The sequence below is a fragment of the Myxocyprinus asiaticus genome, chromosome 9, assembly GCF_019703515.2.
Source record: "Myxocyprinus asiaticus isolate MX2 ecotype Aquarium Trade chromosome 9, UBuf_Myxa_2, whole genome shotgun sequence".
Taxonomy (NCBI): Eukaryota; Metazoa; Chordata; class Actinopteri; order Cypriniformes; family Catostomidae; genus Myxocyprinus; species Myxocyprinus asiaticus.
This window is the reverse complement of record NC_059352.1, coordinates 41,360,616-41,385,671: the sequence shown is the minus strand read 5'-3', so window position 1 is coordinate 41,385,671 and position 25,056 is coordinate 41,360,616. Positions and strand designations below refer to the sequence as shown.

General features: G+C 40.9%; 1 protein-coding gene across 1 annotated transcript in view; it reads left to right on the top strand.

The window, feature by feature from the left end:
* The first annotated feature begins 213 nt into the window (after positions 1–213).
* Positions 214–25,056, top strand: part of LOC127446277 (tomoregulin-2-like) — a 179,833-nt gene continuing 154,990 nt past the window's right edge. Inside the window, exon 1 of the mRNA XM_051707053.1 lies at positions 214–657. Within this exon, the coding sequence (XP_051563013.1) occupies positions 486–657 (172 nt within the window). The 5' untranslated portion in view covers positions 214–485. The remainder of the gene's footprint in view (positions 658–25,056) is intronic.

The following is a 25,056-nucleotide window of genomic DNA, read 5'->3' as shown; positions in this document are numbered from 1 at the left end:
AAGTGTGTACCCACCTCTCACCTTCATCATCCTCATCACCATCATCCTCATCCTCGCAGTCAGACACCAGCGGAACAAGACACACTCATATAGGAAGCAAGAGAGAGAGAGAGAGAGAGAGAGAGAGAGATACTGAAGTCTGCGTTTCAGCATATATATATATATATATATATATCAGAATGGAGTGAGAACATGATCAAGTAATAGATCCGGACAGCTTTTTCAGGTCCATGCTTGGATATGTATTTTTTTTAATCACAGCTTTGAGTTTCATCACTCTGCTTTTCTGCAACCGGACACTTCCACTTGTAAAGACAGTCCAACCGCACCAGTGTCACACATACATGGGGATCATCGCAGCATTGCCCGGAAGATGTGTATCACTGCTCCGCGGCTGAGATCTGTGTTGCCTGCGCTCATCGTGGGATCGGATCCCTCGGTTCATGTCTGCGCTCTGCGCCCCGTGTCATTCCCGGTGAACTGAAATGGCTCTTTGCGCGGTAGTGCGACAGACACGCAGACCGCGGCAGGGAAATTGGACACGTCTAGTTTTATTTACGATTTATTGCTTTTTTTGTGTATTACCACTGAAACAACTTTGCGCGTTCCCCTCCTCGCTGAGCGACTGTCAAACGCCCACCGGGTGGAACTGCTCCGGTAAGAGACGTGAATGCACTGCTTTCCTTGTCCCTAACTCTTCCTAACGTCCGTGCCTTTGCTTTTCTGTTATGAATCAGGTTACTTATGAGTAACTGAGCTGATGCTTTTATTCAAAGTAATTTACAATACACTTAGAGGTTCTGTCCCCATGGAGCAACATGGGATTATGGGTCTTTATCAAGGGCACAATGGTGATACGTAGGTCATGGATCACCCCATGTGGCATTTGAACCTGCACCCTTTGAGTACCAGATCTTATGCAGATCTTATCTAGCCCCAAACCATTACATCTGGTCCTCCTGTGTTACTTTACACTGTATTGGTGGGATAAATGTAACACTGAAAGGGAGCGCTTGTCAGAGACACTTTGGGAACAATTATGTTCTCTCTCTAAATAGCTTTAAGGGGCCACATGAAAGTCTGCAATAAATCTATCTGTTGAGCTGTCTACGATGGTCATACGAGGAAGCGCTGTATCTCCGTTCTAAAGCAACTGCTGTATAGTTTTACGTTTGACATTCGTTGGATATACGGGTTCATACATCTTACATTTAAAGGGACCAAATATTCTCTATAAAAACAGGGATTAAATATTCAATTTAAAAACTACCAAAGAAAAACTCCCAAAAATAAGTCTTGTGCAACAGAGGGAATAATATTCTGAGTAATTTGCAGTTGGTTTGTCATCTTTACGTCAAGTGGTCTTAAAGTTTAATGTGTATGAACCCGAATGTCAAACGTAAAACTAACTTTGCCGTAGTTCTAAAGCAACTTACTCAGCATTAGGATAAATCAGTAAGGTAATAATATAATGGAATGAAAATAATTGTATCATTAGAGTATAGCAGACCTGTAAATTTGCTGTTTAAATTCTCTCTGTGTTGGGCTTCGTCTTATCGATTCCTTCCCATCCTGTTACCTATCCAAAGTGTTGTTACACGTGTTGAAAGCAAGGCTTGATAAAATAAGCTGTCAGATAGACAAGGTGCCAGATGGCTGGTTTGACTATACTCCAGTACAGAGCTATTGGAGTGTATTACACTATACAGATCTTTTTGATGTAAGCACCAGAATGTTTCTCTCATTGGCAATCTGACACAGTCATGCACCGGGGTTAAGGCTAGGATCACAAATGGTCAACTATTGAGAGCCACAGGGAGGTAATAAATTGATGGTTTAAATGTTTACAATGACCAATAAATGCTCAGACTTTGGACTTTAATCAGAAAATTACATGCATGTAAAACGTGGTCTGTGACCCGCTGATGTATTCTGAAAAAGATGATTTCATGCTCCAGAGCTATAGGCACATTGGAGTGTAATCGGCATATTCCGAATAAACTAAGATATGCACAGTCTGTTCCTGCTATTCTCTCATGGGAAGACTGGGATGCCCACTCTTGCTATTTATTACGCTGCATTTCAGTAATGTCGGTTGGTAATTTAACCAACTCATTAATTCTCATTCAGGTCCTTTACAATAACACACAGTAATTCAGCAATGAATTGCAAAATGTAGGTCATGAGACATTTACTAATGCAGGCCATGAAGTCTTCTCGTTTTAAAAATGTGTTTCTCAGTATCTTGAATTTTCACAACTGTCTGCATCTAATATGGCCCAGAATTACCATTGTTTGGACATGCGCATATATAAATGTTGTTCAGTTATGGTGGATATTCCGAATAAAGTGTTTACATGACCCAAAAATTCAAATTAAATCAATATTCTGGGTTCAATACAAGTTAAGCTTAATTGACAGCATTTGTGGCATAATATTGATTACTACAAAATGTAATTTTGGTTTGCCTCTCCTTTTCTTTAAAAATAGCAAACGTCTGGGTTACAATGATGCACTTACAATGGAAGTGAATGGAGACAATCTGTAATGTTAAAATACTATCTGTTTAAAAAATATAGCCACAAGACATAAACAAAATGTGTGCTAACATGATATTAGTGTGATTAAATCACTTACTAACCTTTTCTGTTTAAAGTTATAGCCAATTTTAGAACTTAGTTTTCATGACGATGTAATGTCAGCAAACCCTAAAACAACTGTAAAATCAACGATTTAAACAACTTTACAGCTCAAATAATACATACATGAGTTTTAACAGAAAAATTATTTTAAGCACTTTTATAAAATTATAAGCTTCACATTTCTGCCTTTAAAGCTTCCAAAAATTGGCGCCATTCACTTCCATTGTAAGTGCCTCACTGTAACCACAATTTTTTTCTTTAAAAAAAAAAAAAAAAAAAAAAAAGGATGGATGGATGGATAGATGATTTAAACATTTTTTTTATTTTGTGGTAATCAACATTATGCCACAAATGCTGTCGATTGAGCTAAACTTGTATTGAACCAGGAATATTCCTTTAATAAAGGCATATGCCAGCTGTTTTATTCAACTAGAAATTGTAATTTTGGCTTAATCTGGTTATGGCAATCAGATTACAGGAATATGACAAAATTTTGATTGATTTTGGAATTTCTGTGCATGTAAATGTGGTCATAGAGTGATGGTAGCAGACCTGCTTAAAGTGCACCTAATATGGTTTTTAAACGTGCCTAATTTTGTTTTAAAGGTCTCATACAATAGATTTACATGCATCCAAGGTCAAAAAACACTTTAATTTGCTCATAATTTAAATTGCAGCATTACCTTTTTTTCCCAGTGTCAAAAACGACTCATTCAATGATCCATTCTAAAGGATTCATTCTAAACTCCTCCTTTCAGAGAGTCTACTCTGCTCTGATTGGTCAGATGTCCCAGTCTGTTGTGATTGGTCTACCGCTTACAGCGCATGTCAGAAAGGAAACGGCCACTACCATATCCGAGTTTCAGCTCCGTCTGAAAAAAATTCTGTTTTACCTTATCAATTTGAGCACGAGTCCGACAATGATGCAACGGAAGATAAACCCGAACCACCATCGTGACAAGAACAGGATGTTTCTCAGTGGTAAGTTTATATGTAGTTTGACAATAATGTGAGCTCCCTATCTGTCACTCACTCGACGTTGTGTCGATGTAGTGACACTAGGGGTCACTCTTGGGAGCCCGAAGCACCTCTGGTCTTTGAAAAAAGGACAATGAAAATTGGCGAGTGGTATTTGCATACCACTCCCCCGAACATACGGGTATAAAAGGAGCTGGTATGCAACCACTCATTCAGATTTTCTCTTCGGAGCTGAACAGTCGATTCTCACTGAGCTGATTTCTTACAGTTGTTCATTCACCTCTGCTGGATCTGACGGCACATTTCAGCAGCTTCTCCCCCTCTGCACTGGTGCACTGCAGAGAACGCCCCTGGGCGCTTTGGCAGAAATAAAAGAGTGTATTCTAAAAGAGTATATATCTCTAAAAGAGCGGCACACACAGAACGTCTTTTTAAAGATGCCCTTCCGTTTGTGTGTTATTCCTGGTTACGGTCGTTATCTCTCGCCTTCTGACGGTCACGATCACTGTCTTTCGTGTCTGGGCACTACCCACGCGGAGACAGCGTTCGTGGATGGATCATGTACTCATTGCGAGAACATGACCATGGCTACGTTGCGGTCGCGGCTTGCCTTCGTAAGAAAGCAAGCCACCCCAGTGGCTCCCCGCCTCGGTCCTTCTACCTACGAGTATGAGGCCAGTGTGGCTAGCACTGGGGGTGATTTGGGGACCCCAATGGGACCACCTCTGTCGGGTATCCCCCCACGGACCTCCCATTCCCTAGCACGCTCGTCTGCCCCGATCGGGTTTCTGGATGAGTCCGCCGGCTCGTCTCACAGCGAGTTTGACCTCTTGTTCGGAGCCCGCGAAGGTGATGAGCTCTCGAGCTCAGCATCGGAGAGCGTGCTCATCCAGTCGGACGTGGAAGCCTCAGCAGGGCTCCCCCCCTCGGGTACGGTCGCCCAGTCACAGGCTGACGCGGAGATGATGGACATGCTTTCCCGGGCAGCTGTGAGCATCGGGCTAGAGTGGAACCCTCCGCTCTCTCCTGAACCCTCACGGTTCGATGATTGGTTCCTAGGCTCGTGGCACCGCTCACAGCCACGCCCCGCCCCAGTTCCTTTCTTCCCGGAAGTGCACGAGGAGCTGACATGGTTGTGGGAGGCACCATTTACTGCCAGGTCCTGATCTTTCAGCTCCCCGCCCTCAGTACCCTTGATGGCGCTCGCGGTGCACCTATGCCCGCAGAGTGCCGCCACCTAGCGCAGGCGTCCAAAGCTCCCATCCAAGGCCTATAGGTTTACGTCGTCCCTGACGGCCAAGGCCTATGGTGCCGCTGGACAAGCCTCCTCCGCCCTGCACGCCATGGCTCTCCTGCAAGTCCACCAAGCCAAGGCTCTAAAGGAACTGCACAAGGGTAGTTCCGCCCCGGGATTGATGCAGGAGCTGCGGTCGGTGACCGAACTCACCCTCCAGGCGACAAAGGTCACGGTGCGGTCTCTCGGGCGGGCGATGTCCACCTTGGTGGTCCAGGAGCGGCACCTTTGGCTCAACCTGGTCGAGATGGGAGAGGCTGACAAGGCACGGTTCCTTGGTTGGCCTGTTCGGCGACAAGCAGCAGACGGAAGTTATCCGACACATCCTGCACGGCTCAAGATCCCGCACCCAGTCTGCTTGTCGCCAAGGGCGTCCTCCTGCGGTGACTGCACCGGCTCCGCCGCAGCCCACCCCCGCGGCCTGGTCCCGGCATGGAGCCCACCGCAGGAAGCAGACGCCACCCGTCTCACAGCTGGCCGCCAAGAACTCGTGGAAGTCTTCGAAGCGCCCCTGAGACGGGCGACCCGGGGATGAGGAAACCCGCTGCTCTGGAGCTGATAAGCAGACCACTCCATCCCCCGGTGGAGGGCCAGGAGGAGAATCTTTTCATTTAATTTCACCGCATGCCCAAGTGGCTGCGGTACCCAAGAGTTCAGCAAAAGAGTGATTTCCTTGTTCCCTAGGTCACATACCTGGTGTGCACGGCCGTCATCACGACAACCGTCCACCATTCCATTTTGGCAGGTTTGGCGCTCCAGTGGCAGTCTCCCCACCCCTGAGCGCCCAGCTGAGGCACAAATCAGCCCCTGATGTGACGGTCTCCACGGGTCATGAGGACAAGCCTCTTCCTTCCCCATCCCAGGCTGTTCTGGGGGTGGTCACAAGGAGCCAGGTAAGTGCGTCGATATCCCTGAACTCAGCACGGCCACGGCACGACATGGCACCTGAGGCTCCGCCCCACCTCAAGGCCCCACCCGCCGGTACGTCCGATGAGATTGTCCCCTTGGTTCCCCTCGCCTGGAGCTTGGACGCATGGCTTGCGCTTTCCAACCCATCGTGATGGCTGGTTCGGACCGTCCGACTCGGCTATGCGATTCAGTTCGCCAGGCGTCCGCCCAGGTTCAGCGGTGTCCACTTCACCTCAGTGAAGGGCGAGAACGCCGCTACCTTGTACGCGGAAATTGCTACCCTCCTATGGAAAGGTGCGATAGAGCCTGTCCCTCCGGCCGAGATGAAGAAGGGGTTTTACAGCCCCTACTTCATTGTACCGAAGAAAGGCGGTTGGTTGTGGCCAATCTTGGACCTGCGAGTACTGAACCGGGCTTTACACAGACTCCCGTTCAAGATGCTGATGCAAAAATGCATTTTAGCGAGCGTACGGCATCAAGATTGGTTTGTGGCGGTAGACCTGAAGGACGCGTACTTCCACGTCTCGATTCTACCTCGACACAGACCCTTCCTGCAGTTTGCATTCAATGGTCGGGCGTATCAGTACAAGGTCCTCCCTTTCAGCCTGTCCTTGTCCCCTCACATCTTCACGAAGGTTGCAGAGGCAGCCCTTGCCCCGTTAAGGGAAGTGGGCATTCGCATCCTCAACTATCTCGATGACTGGCTAATCCTAGCTCACTCTCGGGATGTGTTGTGTGCGCACAGGGACCTGGTGCTCTCACACCTCAGCCGACAAGGGCTTCAGGTCAACTGGGAAAAGAGCAAGCTCCTCCCGGTTCAGAGCATCTCTTTTCTCGGCTTGGAGTTAAACTCAGTCTCGATGACAGCGTGCCTCACGAACGAGCGTGCACAGTCAGTGCTGACCTGTTTGAAGGTGTTCAGACAGAAGACAGCGGTTCCACTGAAACTGTTTCAGAGGCTCCTGGGGCATATGGCATCCTCAGCGGTGGCCACTCAGCTCAGGTTGATGCATATGAGACCGCTTCAGCACTGGCTCCAGACTCGAGTCCCGAGATGGGCATGGCGCCGCGGGACACGTCGCGTGGCCATCACGCCGTTCTGTCACCGCCTCTTCAGCCCTTGGACTGACCTCACATATCTACGGGCAGGCGTTCACCTATTGCAGGTCTCCAGGCATGTCGTGGTTACAATAGATGCCTCCAAAACGGGCTGGGGCACTTTATGCAATGGGCATGCAGCCGCCGGCTCCTGGACGGGCCCGCGGCTGCATTGGCACATCAACTGCCTCGAGTTGTTGGCAATTCTGCTCGCCCTGCAAAGGGTTTCGGCTGTTGATCAAGGGCAAGCATGTGTTAGTTCGGACAGACAACACGGCAATGGTGGCATACATCAACCGTCAAGGCGGTTTACGCTCCCGTTGTATGTCACAACTTGCCCACCATCTCCTCCTCTGGAGTCAGCAGCACCTCAAGACGCTGTGAGCCACTCACATCCCGGGCAACCTCAACACTGCAGTGGATGCGCTGTCATGACAGGTTACCCTCAGGGGAGAGTGGAGACTCCACCCTCAGGTGGTCCAGCTGATTTGGAGTCGATTCGGGCAGGCACAGGTAGACCTGTTCGCTTCCCGAGAATCCTCCCACTGCCCGCTCTGGTACGCCCTGACCGAGGCACCTCTCGGTATAGACGCACTGGCACACAGCTGGCCCCCTGGATTACGCAAATATGCGTTTCCCCCAGTGAGTCTACTTGCACAGACCCTGTGTAAAGTCAGGGAGGACGAGGAGCATGTCGTCCTGGTAGCACCCTACTGGCCCACCCAGACGTGGTTCTCAGACCTCATGCTCCTCGCGACAGCCCAAACCCCCCCGAAAGTAAGCAGGACTTTAGCCGGTTAGCAGAGGCTAACAGCTAACAGGCTAACAGCGTGCACTGGCTATACATATAAACAGACCAGAGGCGGGTTTTTTGTTACCAAATTACGTAGGTTAGTACAGAAAGTAAGTCTGGAATTACTAACGACTCGTTTCAGGTGTTCAGAATTGGTTCTTTCTTTTGGGTGTCAATAACTCCATATTTCGTGCACTTTGATTTTTGAAACTTTGCAGACTTTTTTACATTCACAAACAGCTATATAACACACTACATGAAAGATAATATTTGAAAAACCATAATAGGTGCTCTTTAACTTTATTGCAGGTGGAAAGCACCCACCTCTCAAGATTTTCTCTTCTTCAGACTGTGAAAGACCACAGGGATTAGTCTTATCCTGGACCTTAGCTCTTTTTTTCTAATTCCTCTGACACTCGGTACACCAGAGCCTTTTTTTTTATTGTAGGGTGTATGTGATAGAAGGAGAGAGAGAGAAAGAGAGATAAAAAAATGTGTGAGAAGGAAAGGTCTTCTGGGAAAGCTTGTCTGAGCTCCTGGGCTAATGAGGAAGTTGTGGTGCCCTATTTTGGGTTTCTTGGGGTTTTCCATTCGGCTCTCTCTGTTTTATCCAGAATTAGTGCCGTTATTAAGATTGAATTCATTAAAGCACATGAAGAATGCCACTGCTGAATCTAGAAAAACAAGGAGGAAGATAGCTGGCACTTTCTATGAATACAGTGCACTTTTGTGTCCAATTCCTTAAAAAAAAAAAAAAAAAACATTCCCATATTTTTTGTTGTTGTGAGAACTATCCTATATATATCTTGGAGAAGTTAAATTCAATTAATTGCAGTTAAAAGCTTTTTACTCATTTTAATTACAAAAAACTTTATATTTAGCTATGTCTTCAACCATTCAACCAAGTTATTGTGAGAAAAAAATTAAATTAAAAAAACAAAAAAATCTTTAATTTATACAGAAGGCCAAATAAATGTATCAATAGATTCAAATCCACCTTTAATCCCAAACTAGCTTGCCTATACTGGGTGATAGCATAATTTAGGTTAAATTTGGAACCCTGTTTCCCAGTATTTCCCACCGCCCCCACATTTTGCCTATTAAACTTTAATGTTTATTACATTTTCAATCAAAAATCATAATTTTAAACTGTATTTAGACATGTCCTTCATTTTAGTAATAGGGTTGCAAAACTTGCAAACCACAGATAAAATAAATAGAAAATAAAATAGCTCATATAATATTTAGTTTGACCTCCTGAGGTTGACGATCAACATTTTCTGAAGTTTTAACCCCTCTTTTCACTAACCATTTGTTGAAAAAGAAAATAATGTACTTTATTTTTCAAAGTGCCAGTTCTCTCTTTTTTTCTCTTTCCTGCCATCATTAATAGGTTCGGAGGAGGCTTCACTAATGTTTGCCACCAGGACAATGTTGCAGGGCTAATTGATTGGCTAACGCAAGATTGTTTGTAATAAAATAATAATGCCACTTGGCTCATTCAGGGAGAACGAACTAGTTGGTATTGAATGGTAGAGTGTGAGTTGTGTACCTGGAGGTGAGCAATAGAAATAAAGGACAGTAATCTGAGACGTCCCCCTGAGTGCACACTCATAAAGCTGAGTGGTTAAGAAGAGCACAGTGTTTAAATATGCATGATGGCAGATGTTTCTGTTTTTCATTCAGAATGTTGTTAATTCCTCTGTTCTACAATTGCTGAACACTGAAGGAGGGCAGCATTAACATGCTCACACATCTGAACCTGCAAACAAACCAAGCACACAAACGGAAACATGAACAGGCACATAGACATACAGTAAATGTAAAATATATACCGTACACACAAGCCTCAGACAGAGACCGTTAATGAAAATGCTTCTATTTTGCATTCTTTTCTAATTTTCTAATATATATATATATATATATATATATATATATATATATATATATATATATATATATATATATATATATATATATATATATATATATATATATACATACATACATATATATATATACATGTATATATATATATATATATATATATATATATATATATATATATATATATATATATATATACATATACATATATCTGTATATATATATATATATATATATATATATATATATATATATATATTCATTACAAATTTGCCTATATTATCAGAATTAACAATTTGAGTGAAAAGTTGAATTGAAATGTTTTTATATGAATTTAAAAATGTCTTGGTATTTGTTGTGCCCCATTTTGCTTTAATGACAGCATGCTCGAGCTGGCATGAACTCTGGTTTGTGCAAAACCTAATGATCCATGTTGTCCCAACATGATTTGAGAATGTTAAAGAGCATCTTTTGTGCTTCAGTGGAAACAAGACAACCTGACCTTTTTTACAGTAGAGTCAATGTCACAAATTTGCTTATTTCATTTGTGACCTACACTCTAAAAAAAAGTATTCTTTACTGACCTTAATAGTTCCATAGTAGATTTAATAGTAGAACCATATCTTTCTGAAGAACCCTTTTGTGCTGAAATGGTTCTTTGCATTGGGCATTAGGGGTTGTTTATTCCTGCCCTTTTGGTTTTTTAATATAATTGTCAATAAATTATTTCAAAGCTACCGCGTCACTGGTTCACTTGCAGCACTGGAGTCCTGGCAGCTCAACCAACAGCTACACAGACTGTCACCACAGGTAAACTTGATATATATATATATATATATATATATATATATATATATATATATATATATATATATATATATTTTTTTTTTTTTTAATTTTATAATTTTTTTTTTTTTAAATATGTCGCTGAAACATTTTAACCATTAGTTTAGCAGTAAAGTTTTCAGGGACAAAAAATCCCATTAGCTCAGTTAAATGGGTTTGAGCATTTGCTTAATTTTCTTTCGCTTCACTCGCAGTTTTTGAAGTGAAACTGTGGCGAATTTAAAGTTCACATTTTATCTTAAATGTGTTGTTTGGGAGCAAAAAACAAATTTTTAAGAGGTTGGCCAAATTTGAAGTCATGATTTATCCCACTTTTGTTGCCGCTATGGCAGTAACCAGGGGCGTAGATTCCGGGGGGCGGGGGCATGGGGGAATCCATGCCCCAGTAATAAAAACAAGCAATTACAACCCCCCCCCCCCCCACCCCCACCCCACAATATTTATACCATGATCAATGGAAACATATAAATGCTTTACGCTGCAGCCCCCCCAATGTTCAAGCCAAATCTAAACCCTTGGCTGTAACTGTTCGTGTTGGGGAGATCGCATTTTCTCAGCTCATTCACGACATAAAAATCCTAGAAGAATATACAGTAAATCATTGACATGCACAGACCTTAGCAGGGACAGGGGCGGAAGGATAAAAAGGGCACTGAGTAGTAATTATAAATACTTAACTAATTTATTTGCTTTTTGAGTATTTAAACATTTTCTTGTATATACAGTATATACTGTACATAATTTCCCCCCATTTTTCATTTATCACAAATAATAGCCTATTCTGGTATATTTTTCACAAAAAGCACCATGGTAATACACTTGTTTATTTATTTATTTTCAGACATGGTCTGTGATAATGCCATATTTTTTACATGTGTCATAGTAAAACCATGGTATTTTTTAAAGTACCTTGGAGTACCATGACAGTATCATGAAATATGAACATGATCAGTCATTCAGTACCATGGCATTACCCTGGTAACGTGGTGCATGGTGCGAAGGCACGATGAGAAAGTGTGAGCGCGAGGCGATCGACTGTGTGCCGTGAATGGTACTGGGTCCTTGAATAACCTATAACATGCAAGCAAGGGCAGCCGATGGAGTTTCTGGTGCCCCCCTTGGGTATGATGGTGTCCCCCTAGGGAGTTGGTGCCCTATGCAGACTGTAATATGTGTATAGGGAGCGGCAGTACTGTGGAAGCCTAATGGTATTTTTCTGAAAGTGATTAGTCTAATGGCTTATTAATTTCAACAAAACCAAATTGGCTTTGGCTGAACCTGACAGCTCCTTCAATTTATGTCAATATTCTATAAAAGATTAATTTAATTCATATCACTGTAAGCGACGCGACCGCTCCCATTATAATGAATAAATCTGTCTGCACTATTGGTACGCAATGTCGGAAATGCGGTAGCAATCGAGTATTTTTCTTTTGATGAACTTACAGCACAATAAATGGAGTGGTCTTTTTATCTGACCTGTTACTTGTCTGAGGTAACAGCACTTCGATGCTCCGGGGCAAATTCAAATCTGAATTTTTTGCTTCCTTGAAGGGCACTCCTGCGGGAGGGGATGCCACTCGAAAGCTCGTTCAAAACGAAAGTGAGGATATGAATCTTTTCTCGGAGGGTCCTTCCATAAGACTGTTAGCGAAGGGTACATTTATACAGTAATGCCATGTTACCTTCAGAGTACCCACATTAAGGACTCTGCAATTTGGAGTGAGTATAGGGCATAGGGAGGATCACTTGCGATTGGAATCTGCCCCCGATCCACTGTAGCACCTCCACTTAATTTTCTTTAATACACCCGCGATTTACAAAGAAATCTCATAATAACACAATATTACTGTTATTGTGAGATTATGATGAGACTTTAATTTTATTTTATTTAACTATTTTAATATAATTATTAAAATATCTTCCCTTTTTCTGGATGACCAAAAGAGCACTTTTAGATTTGTGAACGAAAGGGGCTTGTGCCCCTGCTGCCCCCGTTCTGTGCACGTACTGTATAGCTGAACTACCACAAGCTGTTACTATTTTAAGCATTTGCATGACTAATTGCACAAAAATATTTTTATCGTTGTAACATTATCCTACGCATTCAATAATTATAAAGCTCTTAACCTTTAATTTAAAAATTTAGCCACATAAAATCCACATAAAGTCCAAATAAAACCTGCATCCAGTTATTTTTAAAATATATATATATTTAATAATCCTGATGAGAATTCATGAAGATAAAACCAAGAGCTCATGACATCTGTTTTTCTCTCCCTGCAGGGCATGAGACTGATGGACCAAATTTAGTGCTTATAATAACCTCTAAATAATAATCACAGAACGAATGAAACTATGCCTGTTATAAGACAACAGACGGTTTTGTCACTGCTTGATAAAGGCAGCACAGTGCATGGGTAAGTTTTTGCAAAATGTTGAGCAAGTCCATATGAAGGACTTAAAATGTTAACCTTTACAAAGTAAAACTTTCTGTAACTGGTGGTTTCCTAGCCATAAGATTGTCTTTTTTATTTTATAGACCTCTACCAGAAAATGCAAGTGATCAACTCAAGAGGTAAGCTGTCATTTTGTAATTTCCTTTAAAATACTGACATAATGTTTGAAAAAGGGGGTAATTTTTGATTTTTATTGTGATTTCAGGTATCCATCCCACCATCGTATGATTCATTTTCTGCTCTGATAATGTAACAATTGGCTGCTGCTGGCAATGACGAAGACGATGAAGACGTGATAAAGAACCCAAGTGCAATTAATTTACATAAGTGATATCCAAAATCCTAACTATAAATGTGAACTAAACAAAACATAAACATGAACAACTAACATGAACATAAACTTGACTTGACTTGAACTTAGCATGGCACATTACCAAACACACATTAAACATTACATATCCCCCCACTAGGGGTGGCTCCCAATGCCCCAAAACATGAACAAACACATAACATAACATAGTTCCAAAGTTCTGTAGGGAGCGGGGGGGGGTCTTGAGGCGTGGGGTGTGGCCTGGCGAGACAGGGCGTGGGGCATGGGACCAGGGCAGAGTCAATGGAAGGTGGGGCCCTGAGAGGCTCGAGGGGTGGAGCTGTGGAAGGTAGGGTTGTGAGAGACTTGAGGGGCGGAGCCATGGAAAGCGGAGCCATGAGAGACTTGAAGGGTGACACCGTGGAACTTGGTGCCCGGAGAGTAGCCGAAGACTCAAAGGGCCAGGGTGGAGCCGATGGCAGGGAGGACCAAGGCGGTGCTGGAGGCTTGGAGGACCAAGGCGGAGCTGTGGGATCAGAAGACAGAGGCAGAGATGGTGGGACTGAGGACCAAGGCGGAGCCGTAGGGAAGGAGGTCCCCGGTGGAGCTGACGGATCGGAGGGACAAGGCGCAGCCAGAGGATCGGAGAGCCAAGGCAGAGTCAGGTGACTGACAGACCAAGGAGGAGCCAGAGAGATGAGGGAACCTGGCAAAGCCAACAGGCTGAAGGACCACAGTGGAGCCGAGGGAACGCAGAGCTGAGGCAATGTCAAGGGACCGACAGGCCAAGGCGGAGTCCAGGACTCGGAGGGTCCAGGCGGGGTCGGAGGGTTGAAAGTTCCCCTTGCCTGCTCAGGAGAACTAAGGGTGGGTACAAGGGCGGGAATCATCTCCAGGTCCAACTGCTCAGATGTGGCCATGACATGGCGTGGAACAGACTCAGGCGTGGCTGTGACGTGGCATGGAGCAGGCTCAGGCGTGGCTGTGATGTGGCATGGAGCAGGCTCAGATGTGGCTGTGACATGGCATGGAGCAGACTGAGGCGTGGCTGTGACATGGCATGGAGCAGGCTGAGGCGTGGCTGTGACATGGCATGGAGCAGGCTGAGGCATTGCTGTGACATGGCATGGAGCAGGCTGAGGCATTGCTATGACAAAAGATGGCGCTAGCGCAGAGACCATGACTAGGAACTCTGGCTTGACGGCCATGATGTGAAACTCTGGCTCGTCGACCATGACGTGGGACACTGGCTCATCGACCATGACGTGGGACTCTGGCTCGGCATCTGCCTACCCTACAGCGAACGTAGAACCAGTAATCTGCAGGGCGAGGTAGATATACTGAACCAGGCTGTAGGTATTCCGACCGTCAGGCATCAGGAAGGAAACTGGCTCACTCACACCTGCCCGGAAAATGTCCTTGAGGGCTACCTCATTAAAGTTCACCCGGTAGGCCAGAGCGCAGAAGTCCTCCACATAGTCCTCCAGGGGACGATTCCCCTGACGTAGGCGTAGGAGTTGTATTGATGGGTTCATTTGTGTTGATTAGGTATTTCTGTAACGAGTGGCTGCTGCTGGCAATGATGAAGACGATGAAGACGTGATAAAGATGAACCCAAGTGCAATTTATTTACATAAGTGATATCCAAAATCCTAACTATAAATGTGAACTAAACAAAACATAAACATGAACAACTAACTTGAACATACAGTGCATCCGGAAAGTATTCACAGCGCTTCACTTTTTCCACATTTTGTTATGTTACAGCCTTATTCCAAAATGGATTAAATTCATTATTTTCCTCAAAATTCTACAAACAATACCCCATAATGACAACGTGAAAGAAGTTGGTTTGAAATCTTTGCAAATTTATTAAAAATAAAAAATGAAAAAAATCACATGTACATAAGTATTCACAGCCTTTGCCATGACACTCAAAATTGAGCTCAGGTGCATCCTGTTTCCACTGATCATCCTTGAGATGTTTCTACAACTTGATTGGAGTCCACCTGTGGTAAATTCAGTTGATTGAACATGATTTGGAAAGGCACACACCTGTCTATATAAGGTCCCACAGTTAACAGTGCATGTCAGAGCACAAACCAAGCCATGAAGTCAAAGGAATTGTCTGTAGACCTCCGAGACAGGATTGTATCGAGGCACAGATCTGGGGAAGGGTACAGAAACATTTCTGCTGCATTGAAGGTCCCAATGAGCACAGTGGCCTCCATCATCCATAAATGAAAGAAGTTTGGAACCACCAGGACTCTTCCTAGAGCTGGCCGCCTGGCCAAACTGAGCGATCGGGGGAGAAGGGCCTTAGTCAGGGAGGTGACCAAGAACCCAATGGTCACTCTGACAGAGCTCCAGCATTTCTCTGTGGAGAGAGGAGAACCTTCCAGAAGAACAACCATCTCTGCAGCACTCCACCAATCAGGCCTGTATGGTAGAGTGGCCAGACGGAAGCCACTCCTCATTAAAAGGCACATGACAGCCCACCTGGAGTTTGCCAAAAGGCACCTGAAGGACTCTCAGACCATGAGAAACAAAGATTGAACTCTTTGACCTCAATGGCAAGCGTCATGTCTGGAGGAAACCAGGCACCGCTCATCACCTGGCCAATACCATCCCTACAGTGAAGCATGGTGGTGGCAGCATCATGCTGTGGGGATGTTTTTCAGCGGCAGGAACTGGGAGACTAGTCAGGATCGAGGGAAAGATGAATGCAGCAATGTACAGAGACATCCTTGATGAAACCCTGCTCCAGAGCGCATCTTCCAACAGGACAACGACCCTAAGCACACAGCCAAGATAACAAAGAAGTGGCTACGGGACAACTCTGTGAATGTCCTTGAGTGGCCCAGCCAGAGCCCAGACTTGAACCCCATTGAACATCTCTGGAGAGATCTGAAAATGGCTGTGCACCGACGCTCCCCATCCAACCTGATGGAGCTTGAGAAGTCCTGCAAAGAAGAATGGGAGAAACTGCCCAAAAATAGGTGTGCCAAGCTTGTAGCATCATACTCAAAAAAGACTTGAGGCTGTAATTGGTGCCAAAGGTGCTTCAACAAAGTATTGAGCAAAGGCTGTGAATACTTATGTACATGTGATTTTTTTTTTTTTTTTTGATTTTTTTTTTTTTTTATAAATTTGCAAAGATTTCAAACAAACTTCTTTCACATTGTCATTATGGGGTATTGTTTGTAGAATTTTGAGGAAAATAATGAATTTAATAAATTTTGGAATAAGGCTGTAACATAACAAAATGTGGAAAAAGTGAAGCGCTGTGAATACTTTCCGGATGCACTGTAAACTTGACCTGACTTGAACTTAGCATGACACGTTACCAAACACACATTAAACATTACAGGAAACAGCATAAGTCTGCCTAAAAGCTATCAGATTATGTGAGTTTTAAATACTTTTATCTCTCTTTTTTCATATCTTTTTTTACATTAATTTATACATTGTAATTAATACAATGTAATTTCTTTGTGTCATAGGTTTACAGTAAAAATGTTGTCACTATGCTACACTATGTCTTCCAGCTGTGTTTGGTAAGGATACTTCTCTCTGCTTCTCCACTAAGCACATGAATGATAAAGACTGAATTTGTGATCCATATATAATTTTGGAATGTTTCAATTATTTACTTGGGTTTATGCATAAACATTTTGCCCAGTCACAAAATAAATCAATAAATCAAATAAAAACCTATCACACTTTATTTCACTTTTTCTTTTTCACATAGTGAAGGGCTCAACACTGAATCTGAACCTAATTGTGTATTTCTATTCAGACAGACACTGTTGGACCCCACAACCTCATTACCTGCAGAGAGGGGCTGCCACTCAAATACTAAAATACAAAGTGCTGGATGGTGAAGACATCATAGAGGATTGTGCAGATATTTTAATAAAGCCTTCAGTTTAGCCTTCATTACATCTATTTTGTGTTTTCATGGGACATTGTTCTTCCTTGAAGGATTGGTTGTCAGTATGAGAGAAAAATACTCTCTATATAAAAGACAAAAGAATGTACAGTAAGTTTCTATCCCAGCCTTAATGTGTGGAGCAATGTAGGGGTCTGCTATTTAATTTGCACATGCGTTTATTTACTTTTTTACATTATGTATTTGTTGATGTATTTGTTAATGTGAGTGATTTATGCATTTTGAATTATTTAATCACAATAATTTATTAATGTATTCAACTAATGATTGCTGTAAAAGCATTGTTATTTTTTTTATACAATTTTCCATTTAAATAGAACATAAAAGTTCTTAATTGAAACACATGCCTTGCTTTTATTTGTTTGTTTGGTTGGTTGGTTGGTTGGTTATATTTAATGCAAAACCATATTTTAGTCTATAATATTTTATAGAAGCAGATATATAGAGGGGTAGAAAAAAACCCCTCCTTGCATCAAAAAGGTTCTTTATAGCACTGTTGATGTTCTAAATAGCACTTTCAAAGGAAAGTTCTTTATGGAACCTTTAAAAAATGATTCTATTTAGCACCAAAAATGGTTCTGCTATTGTTACAAGCTGAAGAACCCTTATTTGGTACTATTTAGAACCAATTTAAGAGTTTAGAAATAGTACTGCATATTACATTTCTTTATTTTTTTATTGTTTAAAATCCTAAAGCATGCTACGTGCATCATTTTGCTACATGATATTTCTCTTGACCTGAACCTATTTGGGCCCAAAGTCACACTTGTTTTATGATAGTTGTAAAATGATTTGACACATTTCCGTGATTTGACAACAGTAAGCAATTATGCGGTTTTACCCTAAGGGTGCGGAAGATACAGAACACAGAGCAGAAATTTGGATGGGGATGGCATGGCCAGCTGAACAGAAACAAACATCAAATTTAATGTTTAAACTGATCCATATGCACAATAAACAATGATAATAAACAAAATTTTCCAGATTAAATCAAGGATGCTTTTGTTGTTGATAAACTATACATACAGTATAGCAAGGAAGTTTTTAATTTCATTAAAATAAATGTTTGAATCGCACATTAATATATATTTTAATATTAATATTAATATAATAATACTTTGAATAATAGAAATAATAGTGAATTGCATAAAGACAGAACTGATCCACATTGGGTATAATACCAAAAACTACATTTAGTGACTAGACCTATTCATGGTAGATGCCATATTTAATTTTTCTAAATTGAAATGAAGGCTGTGAGGGATAGATACCGTCTTTTTAATGGCTTATACAGTGTAATATCTTTGTCAATCATTTAGCTAAAAAAAAAAAAAAACAGTAATTCCAAAAGAAATCCAGTTGAAAAAAAAATAAATAAATAAATAAATAAAAACTTTTTTAAATAATAATAATAATATAAATAAATAAATCCAGAAACATTTATTTTTTTGACATTTAAACATTACAACCCATTGAATGGACTGTTTTTCCCTCACACCCTCATTTTCAATTGTGAAAAAAAATAATATGCCAACATTACTACGGTCTATTTCTGTGCCATGTTTAATGCATAAACATTGTCCAAGTTCAAACTAAGTGTGCACACAAATATGCAAATGCACAAGTAGCCATTAGCTGTTTAGACACTATATTGTTTGTTAAAGATTGTCCTTAGAAGTCGCGGGCGAATGCATTGGTCATTCACCTTCGTGAGAATTTTGAGATTTGGACAAAGGTCTTTGCTTAATGAGATGGACTTTGTCATAGCTTTAAAACACACACACACAAAAAAAACGTACTTATCACTTACATTGTGTAACATTATTCTTAACATCTCACACTATGCATAGTAAAAAAGGCTATTTGTTTTAAGCTACTGGCAAAACTAAAAAAATAAGGAAACAAACAACCATGATCTTTAGCATACTTTGAATATTGAGAAGTTGTTTTTAGTCATTGATTTAGTGCTAGTTTTTTTTATTATTATTATTTTTTATTTTTTATGACTGTTAGACTTTGTGAGGGGACATTGCTGTGTTGGTTTTGTGCAGGTGAAAGGACTTTTTTGCTGTAATTTTCTGTATTCCACAATTAATCACACCACCTAAATAATTTTATTTTAATTTTTTATTTTTACCAAGGGAGCAATTTAAGCTTGAAGTACCACCATCATGTTTTTGCAAGTCTCAGTCAGCAGGGGACAGTAAGTAAGGAGCAGGGTCCAGTAAGGGTGTACAGGCAGCATGCAACTGGCAGCAGCTTTACAAGCAAAGTGCAATTGAAAAGGCAACAAATCAGCAGTTGATAAAAGACAGCTGGATGGAGCAGAATGCATGGATCTCAAAACTGTTTTTTGTTTTGTTTTGTTTTTTAACTACATTTTACCTTTACCTGTGAGATGCTCCAAAACTCTCCAGCTGATGCATGTGTACAGATGGAACACAAGAATATGACTCTTTATTCAACCTCAAACAGATTGATGAACTCAATTGCAAAATGGGTTGTTGTGGACTGTAGGCCAGAAATAGGCTTATGTGCAATGATATGGATATAACCAAACATTATTTAAATTTCTAAAGCCACTTTTGTATTTGTTTGTCTCATCAATGCTTTACTTGTCTCCCACATTAATGTAATGTATTTGAATTATATTAATTATTTTTTATTATATTTATAATTATTTTTATTATTATATATGGAATTATCTTTATTTGGAGGCCTTTTTCAGCACATATGGATGTATATGATTAATTGTGATCAGTTTAATTAATTAATTGGCATATCATGGAATTAATTAAATTACAAAATGTATTCCAGTGACAGCGCTAATTTATTTGATATTTTATCATTTCTTTTAAGCTTATCACGATTTATAAACACATTTTGACTTCGGCTTTAGTTCATTTTAAATGGACATTTGGTGTGATAAATGAATTTTTAAAAGTACAAATATTCCATGTAGTTTTTAAATTAATAAAAGGTAATAAATATACAACAATTAAAGAATTAATATATATATATATATATATATGGAGTGTAGCGTGACATGTGAACTTCCCTAAAGCATTTCATGTCAAATACTGATTCTGATCAGTGTACCCAAGGCCGTAGCAAGATAATCTGGGCCCTCTGGCTATATCTTGTTCTAGGCCTCTTTCCTATTAAAAAATACAGTTTAGAATTTGTTGTGGGGCCCCCTGGACCTTTGGGCCCCTAGAATCATTACTACATTTCACCCCACTAGCTACGGCCCTGAATATACCACATATGTAGGTTCAGGGTTTGGACAAGATTTGTTCCATATTAAAAAGACTTTAAAGCAGAAATTAGTGAAACCACATGAATAAGATTTGTAAAATACCTCAGTCCCATTTTAGAGGTCAATGTCTAATTTCTTAAGCAATGTTTTTCCCCTATTCCATGCAGATTTCAAAGAGGTAAAAATGTTGTTCTGCTTTGGAATTTGTGGTATTTGTGTGGGCCCCCTAATTTGTTAAATTGGTAAATGCAATAGAATTATTTTGCATTCCAGGAAAGGAGGCATGTCCTTGAAATGTTTCAGATATTAATATATGGATCTTTGTCAGCACGTGCACTCAGTCGTCCAGACTCACACTGTGATGTGATTCTCCAGATAAAATCTTGAACGGATGTGATTTGTCTGGCTACACGAGACAGACAGGAAACACTGTTCACTTGATCAGTACTTACCGGCAACTGCCACATGCAGCCATACGGTGGTGAAAGTGAGCTCGTCTCCCAGGGGCTTTGAGTTGGTCCTACACAGGTGTGCCAGAAGGTGTGAGGTTCAGTCCTTATTAACCTTGTGCACACAAACATTGCACAGATATTGCATGGGTACCTCCAAAATTCCCAAGTCACAGACAAAGCCTGCATCCTTCATTTAACATGGGTTCTGTTCCTGTTTATCTATTTTTGAAAATGAAAGCCAAAGCACTCTTAGATTAATGATGAGTATATAAATACTCACTAATGGCCAGGCTATTCTTACAAGACCATCTGTTATGAGAGACAGGGCAGTGCTCACTTATATGCATTTGTTACCAACATGCTAGCATAAACAGGAAAACCTTTAGTGACTGGGCCCAAGAGGTGTGTGACAGCCCAGAAATCACTACTACTAAAATACTGAGATTTCACTGTTTGGGAAACTCTGTGTATTGTAGTTACTATGTGAAGTAGAGCTGAAAAAGTCCAAGACTGTAGCAAAGTCGTAGCATCTGTCCATCACCAACGCTCTTCTTGTGTGTGCACTTGTGAGGTATGTTCCAACTAGTTGCAGATACTACATTAAATTTCAAACTTGTTTGATATCCAGCTGACCAGTCTTCAAAGGTACACAATTCTCTTACAAGCAAGAGAACAGCAATAAACAACAGCCAATGAAATGTCTAAATGAAAGCGTCAAGCAGTGAATTTGAAATAACTATCTAATGTAGCAAGGTCTTAAAAAGTTGGTGGATTTGTTTACCTCCATCTTCATCTGCAGAACAGATTGCAGCCAAAGTCTCTCCAGCTACTGTGCAATCCATATTTTTTTGTTTGTGTCAAACTATGATGTTTGTCTGTGTTTGAGTTTGTTTGAGAAATTAAAGTCTGTGTTCAGACTGATCTCACTGTATGTTCGGAAATGTCGGTTGAGCTAAATTTGGTCTGTGCTTACAAAAATTCTAAGTTCTGCCCCCAGTGGCCGAAGTGGGACGTGTTTTTGAACTTAAGTGCATGTGTGAGCTCCAGTTTGTAAAACGAGTTGTTTTTAGCTGTACATTATGGTTCCTGGTTTCGACATGGGACAAGAGCTCAAGTCTCACAAACTGCTGACGCGATGTGCTATCGGTCACGCCAATGAAAAGGTAAACAGTTGAACTGATGTAAAAGTGACTGATGGGAGAAGGCGGTTGTCAGTAACTCGGTAGAATGGGACGATGTCAGGGTACTGGGACATTCGGTAGCAACATACCGACTTCCTGTGTGATCATGCTTTTGTGTTTTTGTGAGAATTTTGGGATCAGTTGGGGAGAAGAATGATCTTAAAATTGACGCACATAGCCGTGATTTGTTGTGCAAAGTGCATACCATATTGAAATATTTATTTCGTGCACATTTTATGAGATGCCAATCTTTGATAAACACGCAAGTTCGAGATGTAGCAAATTTGTTGTCAATTTAGAGATTTAGAGCTTCAAAAGCTAATAGACATGGACTAAATGGCCACAAAACACCATTTGCACGGCATTTTACTTTATTGTAGGTTTTAAAATGATGTTTACGTACAATAGAAATGTTTTTAATGCTTTTCCCCCCAAAACTATTGCACATTGTGCACTGTCCATGTTTGCACTGTGTACTGTACTAGTTCACAAATACAAGACCTGTCTTGCAGTAATAACGAGCTTATGTAATTCTGCTGCAGATGCTGGGTAGCTTTTGCACCCTGCTGGGTATGATGCTTATCAATTTGCATATTCATGTATTCATTTAGCAGATGTTTTATTTCAAAGTAACTTCGCTCAGAGTTCATTAGCACCCCCCAGTAATTTGAGTGTGATATTGTTTGTATTCAAGAGTTCTATAATATGATCAGTCAGATTAAAGGACTGGAACAACCTGTTGTGCAATTCAAGATATATTTTTAGTCTACTATACTTCAGTAAATGTATCTTGTTATAATGATACTTTGATATTTTTACAGGAAAACAAAACGAAAATACAGATATTCAGAAAAAAGTTTTTGCAGTGTGCTCTAAAATTCTCTATTGTGTTTGCATTTGAAGTGTCACATTGTGTGGGTCATCTTCCTTTTTCACTGCTTTCTACTTCTGTCTCTGGTTCATTATCATTCCATACAGACTGACTTATCCTCAGACTTTGGCTGCTTGTCTTGATTCAGCACTGCTGTATCACTCTGCACCACCTCACTCTCTCTCTCTCTTCTCTGTTCATACAGCATTCACTCACATGGAAACATAATATTTGAAAAACCATAATAGGTGCTCTTTAAGATAAGAGTAAGGCAGAGATGACCTCATTGCTAAGGATGACATCACGTTTTATTAGTGTGCTCTTTTAAATAACCCTCAGTGATTGGTAAACACGAACTGCTATTTGTCAGCTAAGGCAGACATCTATATATATACAACAGTTAGTTCTGGTCCTCGATTGAACAAGAGACGTTCCATGAGTACTGATGGTCTCTCAGATGCTTCACTGTGTGTATCACTCCACTTGTGTTTGTGCCATTCTAAACTAAAGTGTAAGAGCAGTGCAGATGTGTTAAGAGCTACTGTATATGTGTCTCTTTACATGTCATTTTTTTGACATTACATATGTTAGCCAGCAGGTGGTGGCAAAAGATCATTTTTGTGTGTAATATGAGCCAGTTAGGTGACGTGAAGTCAGCGTCAGTCAGTGTTTACATACAACAGCACTACGTGATCGCTCGAATTACTACTACACTACTAAAGGTAGGAAATAGCTTTAAACGGCTTTAAACGAACGACTTCAGCATTAAGGCTCATCACAGCTGAGAGACACAACAGACTGATTAGTTACACAAACTCAAGGTGCTTACCTCTTACCGGACTTTCCACATTGGAGAGGACGTACTGTTTAAAATGGCAGAGAAGATTGCGGTTTCTATAATGAATGACTCTTGCGCACCGGCTACCACGAAATAGGGAAAAATACCCCCACTTGGACGGCTATTTTTCCACTGAGAAAGCTGATCTTCAGAAAGCTGACAGCATCTCTGCTTGGGAGTGGCAACAGGTGATCACACACGCTCCATCTCTCTCTCTCTCTCTCTCTCTCTCTCTCTCTCTCTCTCTCTCTCTCACACACACACACACACACACACACACACACACACACACACACACACACACACATCCATCCTTGTTTATCCAATAACTTGGTAGAAACAGCACAAGCCGTGATACTGTTTCTGAAGTGACATTTTTTAATTACTAACGAAGGCTTGGACACATCATTTGGTTTGAACCAGCAATGGCAGATTCTGATCCGTCACATAAGAAAGTAGTTCCATGCACAAATGTGTTTTTTATGACCATACTCAGTTTTTCCTAATTTTTTTTTAAATTTACTTGTTCATTGAACTGTTGTATATAAGCAATATCACACTCGCAATCATGCTATATGGCCCCAAATCAGCACTGCTGTGATTTCACAGGGCACTCGGCCACAAGTAAAGCATTAAAACAGATGGTAACACTTTACAATAAGGTTCCATTTGTTAACATTAGTTAATAACATTAGTTTACATGAAATAACAATACACAATACTTTTACAGCTTTTATTCATCTTATTTAATGTCAATTTCAACATATACTAATACATTTTTAGTATAACTAAAAAAAGTTGTGTTTGTTAACATTAATGCACTATGAACTAATAATCAACAACTGTATTTTTTTTAACTAATATTAACAAAGATTAAGATATGCTATAAACAATATATTGTTAATTGTTAGTTCATGATACCAAATGCATTAACTAATATTAACAAATGGAACCTTATTTTAAAGTGTTACCAAAAAGACAATAAAAAAAATTGGCTTTAGTTTGCAATATATTGTTTATTTCCATATTATTGAACATAAGCCTATCATTGGCCTACATTTCACAGCAATCCATTTTGCAATTTAATTCGTCAATCAGTCCTAGACAGATTTATTATGAGGGCTTTTCTAAGGACGTGTCAGTGCACACCTGTACGTGCAGGTGTGCATTGCAAAACACGTCTTGAGATCCCTGCATTCATATTTGCGCTCCATCAACCTGCGTTTGAATGCAAGAACGTGTTCTCATCTTATTTTGTCTGCTGTCGGTGAGTGTGGTTTGTTCTCT